The 17,276-nt window shown below is 42.5% G+C and overlaps 1 protein-coding gene across 1 annotated transcript; it reads right to left on the bottom strand.

Moving 5' to 3' along the window:
- Positions 1-12,961: 12,961 nt before the first annotated feature.
- On the bottom strand, positions 12,962-17,054 carry LOC146653231 (uncharacterized). Its single transcript, XM_085382963.1, has 7 exons — positions 16,920-17,054; positions 14,800-15,033; positions 14,591-14,702; positions 14,186-14,274; positions 13,901-14,073; positions 13,560-13,737; positions 12,962-13,173 (listed from the first exon to the last, which is right to left on the bottom strand). The coding sequence occupies exons 3-7, from the start codon at positions 14,644-14,646 to the stop codon at positions 13,037-13,039; spliced, it is 633 nt and encodes a 210-aa protein (XP_085239089.1). The 5' UTR covers positions 14,647-14,702; positions 14,800-15,033; positions 16,920-17,054; the 3' UTR covers positions 12,962-13,036.
- Between the last annotated feature and the right edge of the window lie 222 nt (positions 17,055-17,276).

Genomic DNA, 17,276 nt, shown 5'->3' with positions numbered 1-17,276 from the left:
CATGTTCTGGGAGCGACGCTATGTTATTTTAATGGGACATGTTTTTCCCATTAAAATAACATAGCAGACAGATTTATTTAACACCAGCTCACAACAATAGTCGCCTCAACAAGAAAGGAATTTCGGACTGATTCCTGCATGTCTCTCATGCTTACATTTAGAAAGTGTGCTGCATTAAACTGCATTATAACTTTCCCCTGTGGCTGGAAGCTAGTTTAAGCAGCAGCTCTGCTCAGTGTAATATTACCAGCCTCAAAAGTACAATATATAACATTTCTGCATAAAAATGTCTAAAACTGCCATGACTAAATCCTTAAGTAAAGAAATCCCTAATTTTGTTAAATGTAATGGGGTGTTTAAATTTGGTCAGCTTTCAGCTGCTTGCCTGGTTTTACTTATGTCAGCTACCAAGGTCTAGCATATAGTGATGTGCCGGTCGCGAACGAAATGGCTCTTAGAGCCGGATCTTTGACATGAACGATGCGAGCCAGCTTGTGGGTTTTTTTTCTTACTCTCACCCTCTCTCTCGCACTTTTTTCCCGCTTCACTCCCGCACGTGAGTCTTGTGCTTTGCGCTGGGCAGAGTAGTTACACTCTGAGTAGCACAGGAACAGAGCGGGAGGGAGAGACAGAGAAAGAGAGCCAGGGACAACTATGGCTGTGTCCCAATTCAGGGTCTGCACGCTTGAAGTACGCATTTCAAGTGCGATTACGTCACCGCCATGCGACGACGGCTGTCCCAATTCGAAGTGTACTTCAAATGCATACTCCAAATGCGCCGTCAATTTCCCCAAATATCAAGCGTGGTCCCGACCACGCTTCGTGGTCCCATATATCCCACAATTCATAGCGCGGCGGTGGGTGTGGATAATTTTGCCGCAAAATACGGCAGAAGGGAGCGGCCGAAGAGTGAACTGTCAAAAGTAAGTACTGAATATTATGTAACTTATTTATGTGCGAATGTTTAATAATGAAGAACATCAAAACGTTACTGTTGGCCACATGTCGGCAAAGTTGTGTGACATTAGTAATGTTTGTACTTTCAGCGTCAGCTTGGTTTTAAAGCCTCTACTTCTAAATATATATATAGTCGACCTTAATCTTACAGAGAATGTGATGATTTTGTGGATAATTAAAGTCAGTCATATATCCACAAACACAACAAGCTGAAAGTCAGTGATGCTGCTCAGTTTGCAGTCCTGAATATCACGGCACAAGCAGGATTCACTGCACTGTTAATGTTAGCTATGTTATATTGCTGCCTCTGTTCGGTGGTGTCGAGCCAAACGCACTTTAACGTGTGTTTGAACGAGCTGACGGTTCACTCGTTAAGCTGAAAGAAAGATGCTTTAATCACAGCAGTCACACATGTGTCCACTGCACCATCTGGGAACTCTTCTTGTTTAGCACTCGTAATAACACCAACACTAAATCCTGCTTCTCTGGTGCTGTTGTGTAGCAGTGTGTACACCTGAGACTGTCACCTGTATGTCTGTCCTGCACTCTCTCTCTGTTTCTTTCTCTCTGATTGTGGAATAAAAGTATGAACATGTATTTATAAGTCACACTTGTGTTTGAATCCTGCAGCTTATCGCACATTTGATTTCCATGTGTGACAACTGCAAGTGTCCAGAGTGAGGACAGACTGAGGGACCCACTGCTGCACATCATCTGTGAGGCTTTGCAGCCCTGATGATCCACCAGGACAAACTCAACAGTGTGTGAGGAAGAGGAGGAGGAAGAGCCAGCAGCAGCTGATAGATGGAGAGAATAGACAGACTGTTCCCTGTTTGTGAAGGACTGCTAGGAAAGTTTAACATAACTGTCTGTCCTGAATCAGTCTTATTAGGTAATGTTCAAATAATGTTATCATCCCAGTGTTTTCAGTGTGGGAGAAAGTACTCAGGGCCTTCAAGCTACACACCATGAAAGGCAGCAACAAGTTTAATGTTCAGAAACCTAAAGTATGTATCAGCAGCAGAATGGAGCTAAAAATAAATGTTTGTTTCAGTTCTATGAAGCTTTGAGTATTTTGGATCAGTAGCTGCTGTGTTTGTTGCATCATATTGCTGTAACTGTTTATATGCTTTATATATTCTGAGCTAAGTTGATCTATAGTGTTACATCATATTCTATAAGGATGTTATGTGTTTGTAGACTTTCTGCCCAGTTTGACCCATTTAGCAGATGTCAGCCTGTTTAAGGCTCTGATATCTATTCTGTATGACTTAAAGCAGTTATGACATGGTCTGATTTTCTCACCCAATAAAGGAATATTTCATATATCAGTCTACTCTTCATTCTATCAGAAACAGTTTTCACAGCTCGTACATTTTCTTTTTACACATATATGTAAGCATTGAGCCAAATCTAATGTTGCCAACATATTAAACGAACAATATTTCTCTTATATATAATACATCCGTATACACACTGTCAAAGATACTTGTCTTTGACTGAAGATTTAAGGTGATAGGAAATATAAATAACTGCAACTTGAATCTTTGACCCAGAGTTCAAGCTCACTGCTGTAATACAGGGAGTGCAGAATTATTAGGCAAATGAGTATTTTGTCCACATCATCCTCTTCATGCATGTTGTCTTACTCCAAGCTGTATAGGCTCAAAAGCCTACTACCAATTAAGCATATTAGGTGATGTGCAACTCTGTAATGAGAAGGGGTGTGGTCTAATGACATCAACACCCTATATCAGGTGTGCATAATTATTAGGCAACGTCCTTTCCTTTGGCAAAATGGGTCAAAAGAAGGACTTGACAGGCTCAGAAAAGTCAAAAACAGTGAGATATCTTGCAGAGGGATGCAGCAGTCTCAAAATTGCAAAGCTTCTGAAGCGTGATCATCGAACAATCAAGCGTTTTATTCAAAAAAATCAACAGGGTCGCAAGAAGCGTGTGGAAAAACCAAGGCGCAAAATAACTGCCCATGAACTGAGAAAAGTCAAGCGTGCAGCTGCCAAGATGCCACTTGCCACCAGTTTGGCCATATTTCAGAGCTGCAACATCACTGGAGTGCCCAAAAGCACAAGGTGTGCAATACTCAGAGACATGGCCAAGGTAAGAAAGGCTGAAAGACGACCACCACTGAACAAGACACACAAGCTGAAACGTCAAGACTGGGCCAAGAAATATCTCAAGACTGGTTTTTCTAAGGTTTTATGGACTGATGAAATGAGAGTGAGTCTTGATGGGCCAGATGGATGGGCCCGTGGCTGGATTGGTAAAGGGCAGAGAGCTCCAGTCCGACTCAGACGCCAGCAAGGTGGAGGTGGAGTACTGGTTTGGGCTGGTATCATCAAAGATGAGCTTGTGGGGCCTTTTCGGGTTGAGGATGGAGTCAAGCTCAACTCCCAGTCCTACTGCCAGTTTCTGGAAGACACCTTCTTCAAGCAGTGGTACAGGAAGAAGTCTGCATCCTTCAAGAAAAACATGATTTCCATGCAGGACAATGCTCCATCACACGCGTCCAAGTACTCCACAGCGTGGCTGGCAAGAAAGGGTATAAAAGAAGAAAAACTAATGACATGGCCTCCTTGTTCACCTGATCTGAACCCCATTGAGAACTTGTGGTCCATCATCAAATGTGAGATTTACAAGGAGGGAAAACAGTACACCTCTCTGAACAGTGTCTGGGAGGCTGTGGTTGCTGCTGCACGCAATGTTGATGGTGAACAGATCAAAACACTGACAGAATCCATGGATGGCAGGCTTTTGAGTGTCCTTGCAAAGAAAGGTGGCTATATTGGTCGCTGATTTGTTTTTTTGTTTTTGAATGTCAGAAATGTATATTTGTGAATGTGGAGATGTTATATTGGTGTCACTGGTAAAAATAAATAATTGAAATGGGTATATATTTGTTTTTTGTTAAGTTGCCTAATAATTCTGCACTCCCTATATATCCTGAAATATATATATATATATATATATATATATATATATATATATATATATATATATAAAAAAAAAACACCCAGCACGCCCCTGCGGGCGGTTTATCCTTCAAGCTCGGGTCCTCTACCAGAGGCCTGGGAGCTTGAGGGTCCTGCGCAGTATCTTAGCTGTTCCCAGGACTGCGCTCTTCTGGACAGAGATCTCCGATGTTGTTCCCGGGACCTGCTGGAGCCACTCGCCTATCTTGGGAGTCACCGCACCTAGTGCTCCGATTACCACGGGGACCACCGTTACCTTCACCCTCCACATCCTCTCGAGCTCTTCTCTGAGCCCTTGGTATTTCTCCAGCTTCTCATGTTCCTTCTTCCTGATATTGCTGTCATTCGGAACCGCTACATCGATCACTACGGCCGTCTTCTTCTGTTTGTCTACCACCACTATGTCCGGTTGGTTAGCCACCACCATTTTGTCCGTCTGTATCTGGAAGTCCCACAGGATCTTAGCTCGGTCATTCTCCACCACCCTTGGGGGCATCTCCCATTTTGACCTCGGGACTTCCAGGTTATACTCGGCACAGATGTTCCTGTACACTATGCCGGCCACTTGGTTATGGCGTTCCATGTATGCCTTGCCTGCTAGCATCTTGCACCCTGCTGTTATGTGCTGGATTGTCTCTGGGGCATCTTTACACAGCCTGCACCTGGGGTCTTGCCTGGTGTGATAGACCCCAGCCTCTATGGATCTTGTGCTCAGAGCTTGTTCTTGTGCTGCCATGATTAGTGCCTCTGTGCTGTCTTTCAGTCCAGCTTTGTCCAGCCACTGGTAGGATTTCTGGATATCAGCCACCTCCTCTATCTGCCGGTGGTACATACCGTGCAGGGCTCTGTCCTTCCATGATGGTTCCTCGTCTCCCTCCTCTTTCTTGGGTTTCTGCTGCCTGAGGTATTCACTCGGTCAGTTGGGGCCATCTTCCCAATGTATTCTTGGATGTTCCTTGTCTCATCCTGGACTGTGGTGCTGACACTCACCAGTCCCCGGCCCCCTTCCTTCCGCTTAGCGTACAGCCTCAGGGTGCTGGACTTGGGGTGAAACCCTCCATGCATGGTAAGGAGCTTTCTTGTCTTTATGTCAGTGGCTTCTATCTCCTCCTTTGGCCAGCCTATTACTCCAGCAGGGTACCTGATCACGGGCAGGGCGTACGTGTTGATGGCCTGGATCTTGTTCTTACCGTTCAGCTGACTCCTCAGGACTTGCCTGACCCTCTGCAGGTACTTGGTGGTTGCAGCTTTTCTAGCGGCCTCTTCATGGTTCCCATTCGCCTGCGGGATCCCCAGGTACTTGTAACTGTCCTCTATGTCTGCAATGTTGCCTTCTGGTAGTTCAATCCCCTCAGTTCTTTTTTTTTTTTTTTGGCCTGTCCCGTTTGGCTGTTTTGCCATCAGAATTGTTGTCTAAAGGCAAAGAAAGATGCCCAACGGATTTACTTTACCAAACTGACCATCCCAGCCTTGCCGTAATGGTCCATTTGATTCACCTTTTATTGTTTATTTTATTTTCACTTACTGAATACGGGACAGACTTGACTGGGGGAAAGAAGGGGAGAAAGAAAGAGGGGAAGAGAAACAGCTGAGAAGAGGGACGGGGGAGAAGGGCAAAAGACAAAAACCAACAGAACGGGCAGAGAAAAAAAAATGCATATATCAATCACCTGGATCACCTGCTGAGAAAGAAAAAAGAAAGCAAGCAGAAGAGAACAAGAGTAATAGAATAAACAACATCACAATGATATATGGGAATATGACAGTAAATACTAAATGTTAAACATTATTGTGCAGCACATAAGATCAACAGAACACAGTGTGCTTTGAGGTAGGAGCCAAAAAGGGTGTAGTTTGTGGGTGTGATCACCCGTGTGTACACCTGTGAGCATGGACGCGCTTGTTTTTTGTTTTTTAAAAGGTTCCTTCATGTAATAATCTGCTAGAGGGTGTGGGGGGGCCACAGCCCCGTCCTCCAGGGCATGAAGCAGGTGTGGAGGAGATCAAAACTCCAGACATCCAGAGGCCCCCAGAACACAAGAGACCAAGGAAGACCAACAGAGGGGCAGCTGCGCCACTGTCCCGGAAAGAGCTGAGGAGAGTCCCAGATGAGGGCTCACTCAGCAGCCGCGGAGCAGAAGCCAGGGGGAGTTGCAGTGACGCGCCCGTGAGCTCCGCCGGCAGCCAGCTGCGCCTGAGTGACCGAGCCCCAGGCCGAGAGGCCGGGGGCACCCCACCTCCGAAGTAGCCCGAGCGAGCCCCAGGCTCCAGGCCCCGATAAGCGGCCGCCAAGGAGTGAGCCGGTGTGTACCTGGACGCCCATCCCCGGACACAAAGAACCACCAACGCACCGATGTCTGAGGGGGTCCGCCACTGGCAGGGGAAGTGGTGGTAGGGGGAGATAGGCCTCCAAACCTTGGAGGGCCTGAGATGTCCCCAGAGAGGTGGCGCCTGACACCCAACCTGACATATAGACACAGACACACAGATACAGGCACACACAGATACAAACATCCATTCCCACCCTCATGCTCTCATATGCACTTACTCCACACTCAACCAACGTGGAGACAGACATAAAGAGACATTGTACACACGATCACACTCCCCAAGCGTACTCTACAAACCGGGTCTAGGTGCCCCCGCCCCTGGAGGGGGGAACTGCACCCAGACCCAGGTGGTGTTTCCCTTTTCCCTGCGGTGGGGGGAGGCAGACAGATGTTTGTAAAGCATTCCTGCGTTAAGCTTAACAAGCGATATATGGAGCGACTGCTTCTTCTTGCCGCTACTTCAATCATGAAACTGCTTAATGATCAGCTGATCGGCTTTTCTGTCGGGAGTCCATCTCTCTTGTTTGTTTTTGGCCCACTTTGCACCAGAAAGAGGAAACCAGCGGCTGAACAACAGCAGCACATTTAAGCTTGATAAGCTGTTGTTAGAATTTATTTAATATTACTTTCTACACCAGGATCTTTTTCTACGTAGCTGACGGCTGGTAACTGTGCAGGGGCGGATCTAGCAAAGTTTAGCCAGGGGGGCCGATAGGGCAAGAACAGGGAAAAGGGGGCACAAAGACATACTTTTCTTTCTTATTCTCATTTAAAATGTCTAGCTTTTAATAAATAATTATCCAAATCTTACACCCAAAGTTTTAATTTGATGTAAAATGAATAGAAGTCAATTACTGTATATAGTGACTATTAAGTCTAATATATATACCCTAGTAAGCTATAGTACTTTTTCCTTTGGGAAGGTACCATCTGTGCAGTCTGCAATTTTGTTGAAGAAAGATGTTGAATCTATTTAATATTTCTTGAAAAATAATTGATTTCTGTGCATTTTTTTCACACTGCATCAAATTAAGGTTGATTACGTCGATTAAGCATCATGAGGTGGAGCGTGAGGGGTGGTTCCCTATTTTTTATTTATTTATTTTTGTTGTTGCTGGGAGTTGGAACCCTATTAGTTAGGTTGCTTAATATTTACGCTAAGTACTAAATACCAGAATAGGGAGGATGGTGTAGGTTTAAGTTTATTAGATTGATCAGTATTGCTGAACTATGAAATAATTTTTTTTTTGCATACAGGTATAACAGAATAGCTTTAGTGTAGTTGTTGTTTTAAACTTGAGTATGAACTTATACAAAATGCAGCAAGATATTTAAAAAAACAGTTTTGTTGATTAAAAAACACTATATCGGATTCATATCGGTATCGGCAGATATCCAAATTTATGATATCGGAATCGGTATCGGACATAAAAAAGTGGTATCGTGCCATCTCTAGTCATGACAACAATGAATGACCAACAAAACATTTTTTCTCCTTCATTTCTGTCAAATAAAGCTGAATATAACGTTTCTCGCGGTTAGTATCATGGTTGCTAGGCAACCTGAACAGTGCGACGGAGGCTAGACCGTCCCATTTCACAAGCCTCTCACTTCCGCACTTCTCGTACTTGTAGTACGCACCGTACATAGTACGCGTAGTGCGCATACTTCAAACGTGCAGACCCTGAATTGGGACACAGCCAATGTCACAATAGAAAGGTATTCGGTCGTTAAGTGATGACGTGACGAATCTTACTTCCGGGCCTAAAGTAGTCTGCGTTTAATATGGCTTTTGTGTTGTTAACATGTTTAATGTTTTGTATTTTCTTCTATTTAATCTCAAAAAGTTCCTAAAAAAGTCAGTGATCACTGTTGCCCTCCCTCGGCTTTTATTACTGATAATCATTTATTTAAGCTCAGTTTTTAAAACCTTAGGATGTAACTACAGCCCAGCCCATTCAAGGTTCAAGGTCCTTTATTTGTCACATGCATAGTTATACAAGTATAACACACACACACACGCTCCTGGACATGTGCAAAAATATATATATTTTATATATATATATATATATAATTAGTATATACATTGGCTGAATGTGCAGTAGTAGCAGCAAGCAGGTGAATTCTGTACATTAATATGAATAGACATCTGACTATTTTACAGGATAGACAATTTAAACCTATTTAAAATTAAAGGAATTTGGAATGTACATTGTGCCTGGGTTTAGAGTGTCTGGAAGAGAGTCCTGTCTCAGTCAATTATAGATGATGTGAGAGGGCGGGTGTGTGTGTTTAGGGCCCGGATGGCTTGGGGATAGAAGCTCCTCTTGAGTCTCTTGAGTCACGATGTCATGTTCTGTGTGAGGATGCTCTCCACAGCGCCTGCATAGAAAATCCTGAGGATCTTTGGAGAGACCCTGAACTTCCTCAGTTGTCGTAGGTGATACAGGCACTGCCTAGCCTTTTTGGTCTGGACCTGAATGTGGGCAGCCCATGTCAGGTCTGAGGAGATGTGGACACCAAGATACTTGAAGGACTGCACCCTCTCCACTGGAGCTCCATTGATGATAATGGGCTTGTAGTCTCTGTGCTGACCCCTTCTGAAGTCCACCACCAGCTCCTTGGTCTTGCCGACGTTCAGCTGGAGGTGGTTGTCCTGGCACCATGATGCCAGATTCCTCACTTTATCCATGTAGACTGCGTCATCGTTGTTGGAGATGGCACCCAACACCACTGTGTCGTCAGCAAACTTCACAATGATGTTGGAGCCATGGGTGGCCACACAGTCTGAAGTGTAGAGGGAGTAGAGCAGTGGCGAGAGGACACATCCCTGAGGTGCTCCTGTGTTGATGGTGATGCTGTTAGAGACGCATCTACCCACCCTCACCACCTGAGTTCTGCCAGTGAGGAAGTCCAACACCCATGCACATAGACAGCTGTTAAGTCCCAGATCCCTGAGCTTTGTGAACAGTCTGCAGGGCACTATTGTGTTAAATGCTGAACTGTAATCAACAAAAAGCATTCGCACATAGTTACCCTGTTTCTTGTCCACATGGCTGAGAGTGGTGTGTAGGACGCGGGCGATGGCATCCTCTGTGGATCTGTTGGATCGGTAGGTGAACTGCAGCGGATCATTGGTGTCTGGGATGGAGGAGGAGATGATATTCTTCAGCAGCCTCTCAAACACCTTCATTACTACCGAGGTCAGTGCAACTGGCCGGTAATCGTTCAGGGATGAGGGTTTGCTGTTCTTGGGCACAGGGATGATGGTGGAACTTTTTTTAAGCATGTGGGGACCACAGACTTCGCCAGGGACTCGTTGAAGATGTAAGTGAACACACCTGCTAGCTGGTCAGCACAGCAGCGCAGCAGACGGCCGGTGATGCCGTCTGGCCCCGCCGCTTTCCTTGTGTTCACTCTCCTCAATGCCGCTCGGACGTCATGCTCCGTGATGCTGGTCACCGGTCTCTCGCTGATGACATCACTGTCCTCGGTAGTCAGGCGGTAGATAGCATTAGCCGCCTGGCTAACCTCGAAACGGGCGTAGAACTGATTCAGCTCGTTGGTGAATGCAGAGTCGGCGTTGATCGGCGCAGTGTCCCTGGCTTTGTAGTCCGTAATGGTGCGTAGTCCGTGCCACATACTCCGTGTGTCGCCCTGGTGGAAGCGGGACTCCACACGTTCCCGGTACCGGCGTTTGGCATCTCTCACCGCGCGCCGCACGCCGTATGAGGCCGCTTTGTAGGCGCTCATGTATGGCAGCAGTATATGAATATGCAGCAGTATATGAATGACTAACCTCGTATTGTGGATGGATTATCTCAGTTGTTCTCCTGGCTGAAGCATCCTGCCATGCAATTACATTTGTTCCTGACCACCGAGAACACTCACGTTAACTTTTATCGAGTGGAAAAAAAGTTAGCTTGTTTATATTATGCTAACATAGCTGTGTCGCTAGCGGTCACGTAGCACATCATTATATACCAGCTAGCTAAACTTCAGTAACCCTACAAACGTCACTGCTGTTTCGTTTTCTGTCTTCATTTATGTTGGAAGTGATAGCAGAGCTGTACGTTTGAATTGTTTCCAAAACCCCGCCGTCAGGACATGCTATATTGTATTTAGATAGAAGCTAGCGAGCTAACTTCCTGCTAACTTCTAACTCCATTAAATGTCATAAATTCCGTTTTCATGGATGCTTGGATGTTAAACTCAATTGTTACACCTGGTAGAGCAGAACGCTGATCATTTTATTAAAGATGAAAGACTTTAGACAGTTTTTCAACTCTCAGTAATACCATAGTAATCGTTTGATATATGGAGCTGCAGCAGAGTTTAGGCCCAGACACGGCTGGTGACGTCAGACTTAACGACCGGATAGTAATCATCCACAACTATTTTCAGAAATAGTTTAAGGATTCAGAAAGTTTATTCATGCAGGCCCATATGACAGAGAATGTGCATCTTCTTTTTGTTTTCATATTTTAATTTATATTTAAAAGGAAAAAGCTGAAAATTTAAATAGTTAAAAGTTGAAATGTGAATAGTTGGTTTTTGTATTATATGATTTATTTATTACATTTTATGTGAATAAATAAAAGTATATTTACGGTGGCCCCTAGAGACAAAGCACGTACAAACTTCAAACACGTAAAAACTCAAAACACGTACAAAAGACAACAGTATGCTCCAGGATGCTAGGCGCAGTGTTGAACTTTTGTTACCTAGTGCCAGCAAGCCAGCAAGTACCAACAACCGGATTTGGTGTGTGGTAGTAACAGGTAAATGAACATTTTTTTTAAATTATTTGAATATATATGAATGCTTGTGTATAAATACACAAATAATACACATATGCTTTCAATTGTGTAATTTAAGTGATCTAGGTAGCTCTGTTTTGGAAGTTCAGTTAACGTTAGAAATGTGTTTTGGAATTTGTACGTGTCTTGTCTCTAGGGGCCACCGTATACATTTATATATAAACATATATAAGTAAAACAACTTTTTTTTACATTAGTAATTCCTTTTGTGCATAATTTTATATTATTGTTAATAATAAATTAATTAAAGCAACCAAACAACCTGAAGATCTGGTTCGGAGCCGAAAGATTCGGCTCTTTCAGCTCGGCTCACTAAAAAGACCCGGAAATCCCATCACTACTAGCATACCTATCTGGCATACTTACAGTTTTTACGCTTGCATGGACCTCACGGTCAGGGGCGCCGTAAGGGGGAGAAAAGTGATGTCTAACTAGTAAACAGTAGACTAGTCAACTAGTCTTTTTTTAGTATTAAAATTATTACAATAATTAACCGTCACAATAATCAGGTTGCTTTATTTTTGGCAATAAAAAATAAAATCCAGTCACCCTCTGACCCAGCCGCCCCCCCCCTCCTTATTTCATGATTTGGTTTGGTCCAGGTGCACCAGACGGAAGAGTCTCTCCATTGAAAACTTATGTCCAGTTTCAAAAAAGAAATTAAGATAGGTGGAAATTAAACTCATAACAAAGTCCATATGAAAGAAACTGCTTGACTTTCCTAGTATTAGTTAGCTTACTTCATTTCTAACAGAAAATAATGTGTTTGTGTTCCTTTAGCCAACGTGTAATTGGTGCAGGCAGATCCTCCGCACATACAGTGGGGCAAAAAAGTATTTAGTCAGCCACCGATTGTGCAAGTTCCCCCACTTAAAATGATGACAGAGGTCAGTAATTTGCACCAGAGGTACACTTCAACTGTGAGAGACAGAATGTGGAAAAAAAAAATCCATGAATCCACATGGTAGGATTTGTAAAGAATTTATTCGTAAATTAGGGTGGAAAATAAGTATTTGGTCACCTCAAACAAGGAAAATCTCTGGCTCTCACAGACCTGTAACGTCTTCTGTAAGAAGCTTTTCTGTCCCCCACTCGTTACCTGTATGAATGGGACCTGTTTGAACTCATCATCTGTATAAAAGACACCTGTCCACAGCCTCAAACAGTCAGACTCCAAACTCCGCCATGGCCAAGACCAAAGAGCTTTCGAAGGACACCAGGAAAAGTATTGTAGACCTGCACCAGACTGGGAAGAGTGAATCTACAATAGGCAAGCAGCTTGGTGTGAAAAAAATCAACTGTGGGAGCAATCATCAGAAAATGGAAGACATACCCCAGATAGCAAGGAAACATTGAAACAATGTTGAGTCAATATCAGGCTGTGTCATTGAATCAACGTTGAAGTGTGACGTTGACCTAACGTCACTCTTGCACCCTTTTTTAACGTTGAAACAACGTCAGGTTTTGATGTTGAATCAATGTTGAAACCTGACATTGATTCAACGTTATATTTTCTAATACTGCTGACATTGAAACAATGTCAGATTCTGATATTGAAACACTGTTGAGCTATGGTGTTGATTTTCCACCTCTTTCGCACAGTTGCTTTTTATTAAAACAACAGTTAAATCATGACTGGAAATCTACCTTTCTTTATAGGTATTTTAACCAATACTAAACTACTGCATGTTTCCATCAATACTTCAACCACCTAAACACATAATTGTACTTATTCCTTAAATTGGACACCCTTTATAAAAAAACCCCCAAATGTCTCACAATGTATCATGTCAATATTAATATCCTAAAATAAGAAAGCATTGCATGTGATGTAACAGAGAAAAAAAAAAGGTCAATAGTCATGTTTCGTTTGCTAAATACTTTATTAAAAGACAGTTTCCTATTTACATTTATATGTTTCACAGAAGTTTGTAATTTTTTACTCTGGGATGGGGATGCATGATGTGCGTCCTGCACCACCCAAACGATCTGGGGCGTATCGGAGCCATTTCTGCACTGCTTGCGCAAAGACAAACTCGGACATAGAGTTTGCCCCTAACTGCTGCGTCAGGCCATCTAGGACAAAAATACACACACACACACACACACACAAACAAAAAAAGTGAATTAGAGCACGTGAATAAGCTCTTGTTAACTGTCTTCAGCGGGGAGAAAGTATGTAAACTCCTAGGCTGATAAACATGAAAGTCACCAGGCGTAAATCTGCAAACTGCCGCATTTGATTCCCAAAGAGCTATGAGCGGAAAAAGTGATAAGTCTTAGCATGGTGTGCCGTGTATCCTTTAAAACAAAATAAACATGGGGTCCTCGGGCTGTACAAACTACAACCCGAGGACTAAACAAGCCAAAGACCAAAGACTCCATCTCCAGATTAACCGGACATGAAAGTCTTGTTATTAAGAAAGACAAAGTAATATAGCAAAAAAAACAGTAAAACTTACCAAATATGCATTTGCAGAGCGCTGTATCTTTAAATGCCATTTTTTGCTTTGTCTGGTCCTTGGTTTTTTTCCCTGCCCAGTTTAGTACCGAGGCCAGCTCGTTTGTAATGGCATAAGCCATTACACGGCGGACTCGCACCTCCAGTGTGGTCCTTCCAATCAAGGCAAAGCGTCTCACCTATAGACACATTTTAAGAGATGGAATTAGCGTGTCTCATGTCTTAAATGTGTATGCAAGTGCTTGTGTGTTTAATCAACAAGCCGTTGTTATGTATTTAAATCACATCTGACAGCTATTACACTTTATAGTTACAAAGTGTACATAACCTTTATATACTTACCATTGCCTTATTTGCCTCTTGTGATTGAAGAGCTGGCTCTGCATTGTTTAGCTCCTCAATGTTGTGCAAGGGCAAATCCAGAGGCAGTACCCCAGCATCTACCGATTCATTGCAGCCGGTATTGCGGATGGCTCTGACCTCCTCACGGAGTTCGTTAACAGCTCTCGTCAGGTCTGACAGAAAAAGATAATTTTTTTTAAGTATTTAAGAATACAGACAACTTGTCAAAAGTTTCCTTGTGTCACACACAGATATGTACAAAGACACTAGACAGTATTTTATTACCTGGTATTTTCACTCGAGGGGCCTGGGGAAACCATTTTTTGGTGGGCTGCTCATCCTCTGAGTCACTATATGTGTACAGGGGATTTGGTCTAAAGAAAAAAAGTTGAAAACGGTCATAAGTAATTACAAATGTGCTTTTGGAATATTTTTTCCTAAAGTTACAGTTTAATTTATAACAACACACACAGGAAACGGAGATGTGCAAGAAGGTACAGTATACAAGGAATTTTTGAAGTGCACAAGTGTACACGGCTTTGCATTTATAAAAAGTTTACAAGCTTCCACTTTTTGGACTATATTATGTGGTGATATTGCAGGTATGCAAGCACCACAGATATGTACAAAAGACAAGATCATAAATTCTTAGCAATCAAAGATATGTTTGTGAAATAAAAAAAGTTTTACTTGTGCTTTCTTTTATGACTGGTCTGAGTTTCAGCTTCGGACTGAAGGTCAGACATATCACAGTGTTCACTTAGATATTTCTGAAGACTGCGTTCTGCTTTGTGAAATGTGTCTGGAAGTACAAACACAATGTATGGCCAGACATAAATTAGGACATGAAAAACTTGTTATTGTTACATTTATACAACACCAATCCAGATGATACCCACCATGGCTTATTAGAAGTCGGACTGGTGCATAGGTGAGCCATGTTGCACCAGGATGAACTCTCCTCTTTACTGCATCGTGGATCCTGAATGTGTCTCACAGAGGATATGGAGGCCATGACAATTTCTCCCCATTTATCCATGAACTAGGGACTATTTCTGTACCACCAGTGCTGAACAATGCACCAGTCTTTCATTTTTATCTTTTTTTTAATTTGGAGTCCTTTTTTGCCCTGTCTAGGATAAACAGGAAACAGATAATTACAATATATTTCATAGTCACTACAAAACTTGATCTATTGATTAAACTAAATAATAAATAATAGCTTAAAATGTATATAGGCAACAATTACAAGCAAACCCGTATATGTAAGCATTTAAACACTGAAGATAATAACATTAACAGTATTTTGTCTAAGTCTGCCATTGTAGGAATTCATGGCACCGAGTAGGGCTGGGTATCGTCACTGATTTCTAGAATCGATTCAATTCCGATTCACAAGGTCCCAAATCGATTCGATCCACGATTCGATTTAATTCGATTCGATTCGATTTAAATCTGGGAAATTTTGACAGTCAGAAGTATAATTCAGATCAGAACATTTACATATTTTTGTATCTATAAAAAGGAAGCTGACACTCGCAAGACTTTATCCAAGGTGTGAGCATCACAGCAGATGCCTTTGTGTCAAAGTAGCTGAAGATAAAACACAGAAAAACATGAAGGTGATTTTCCTGGCCTGGGATTTTATAAAAATATTCTGCAGTACATCAAAAACGAAAGAAAACCATTAATTAATGAACATTACCTCTGACGTTACAGCGGTTTTATTAGACACACGGCTAAGCATTTTGCATTTTGAATAATATTAAAAAGTTTAAATTTGTTCAGTATTGAACAGCAGAAATGAGGTTTTCTTTTCGGAAGAATGTAAAAGGGAAAAAAACAGCGGCCGACAGCCTGTAAACAGCGGTAGACTTGTGCGTAACAAGCAAGCGAATAATGAAGAAAGCGAAACTGTTCGAGAGAGAGGGGGGGGGGAGAGAGAGAGCTGCGCATCGCAATGGAAGCAAAACAGTAAAAGAGTGAATTCATGACGATGTTTATGTGAAGCGTTTGGATCTTCTTTAGCTGCTGGTTCGGTCAATATTGTTTGGAGAGAGATCAAACTAACAGCTTTAGAATCAGCGCATAAAGGGCGTGAACACAAAGCGCGGACCCGGATCAGCGAGCTGTCGGCTTTCAGCCCCGACTGTGAGAAAGGCGACATCTAACTGATTCTGATCTGCGGGTCGCGCTGTGTGTTTAAGTCTATGTGCAGAATCCCTGTACCTGCTCTCATTTACTGTTTGGTGGTTCTTGAAATTTTGTGAGATGTCACCAGAGATTCTGGCATTTCGGACAAAATAAATTTATATTAAAAAATCGATTCAGGATTTTAATGAATCGATTTTACGTTATCCAAGCCAGAATCGATTTTAATCGATGAATCGATTATAAAAACCCACCCCTAGCACCGAGACAAAAACATGGCGCACAGTGTGGCGTCAAAATAGGCGCACACCTTTGACGCTGCGTTTTCTCCGTCTTCCTCGTCCACACGTAAATGCTAAACGCAGTTTACGTGTGGACAAAAGGTGCAAACGCAAGTTAGGTGAGCGTGCAACGTAAAGTTTGAATTGAGTGCGAATCGAAGCGGGTGCTCTCCAATCATTAAAAGTAACAAAGTCATTGAACACATTTATACAGTTACCTTTACGTTTATCAATCATATATCACAGATTTACAATTTTTGTAGTACTATGCTAAAAAGCAACTACAGAGCGAAAGTCTGGGTCAAGCGCCGAGGCGACGGCAAGAACAAAGGAACCCTCGAAGCGTTAAAGCTAGCTTTGTAAGGGAATATAACGGAAAAGTATGAAACGAAAATGTTTTCTTTCTTGATAGACTTTGTTTGCAGTGCAATTTATTTGTTGCCGGATTGTAAGATGAAAGTAGACACAATTTCGGGCTCCCACATTTTATCCGAAACTTTACATTAACAAGTTTGTTTTGTTTTTTTTACTGTTATTCAAATGCAACCGTGGAAATAACGAATAGAACAAAAGTCATTCATTCTTACCTTATACTAATCGTGGTGCAGGCCAGTGCAGTGCATGAACTGATGCCTTCTCCGGTCAATTCCGCTAAGAGTAAATCTAATGTCCCGCTCTACTGTACAAGACAATGGTTACCTGGAGGGATGTACCAATGTGATAGGGGTGCTGCGGAATAGTCCAAGTGGTAGCAGCTTTAATTTCCCGCTCAACCATAAATCGATGGTTTTTCAACGTGATTGTTGTCACCTTGTCAACTATACATAGATCAACAATCAACGATGACAGAACAACAGTGAATCAATGTTATTTCAATGTCAGTGTCAGGTTTCATCAGTATTTCAATGTTGTTTCAACATTGGTTTTGTGTTGACATTTCAATC

Source organism: Rhamphochromis longiceps, linkage group LG15 (genome assembly GCF_057381845.1).
Source record: "Rhamphochromis longiceps isolate RC_006_pf linkage group LG15, R_longiceps_female_GT1.1, whole genome shotgun sequence".
NCBI classification, from domain to species: domain Eukaryota; kingdom Metazoa; phylum Chordata; class Actinopteri; order Cichliformes; family Cichlidae; genus Rhamphochromis; species Rhamphochromis longiceps.
The sequence above is the reverse complement of the archived record's forward strand: the minus strand, read 5'-3'. Positions and strand labels throughout refer to the sequence as shown.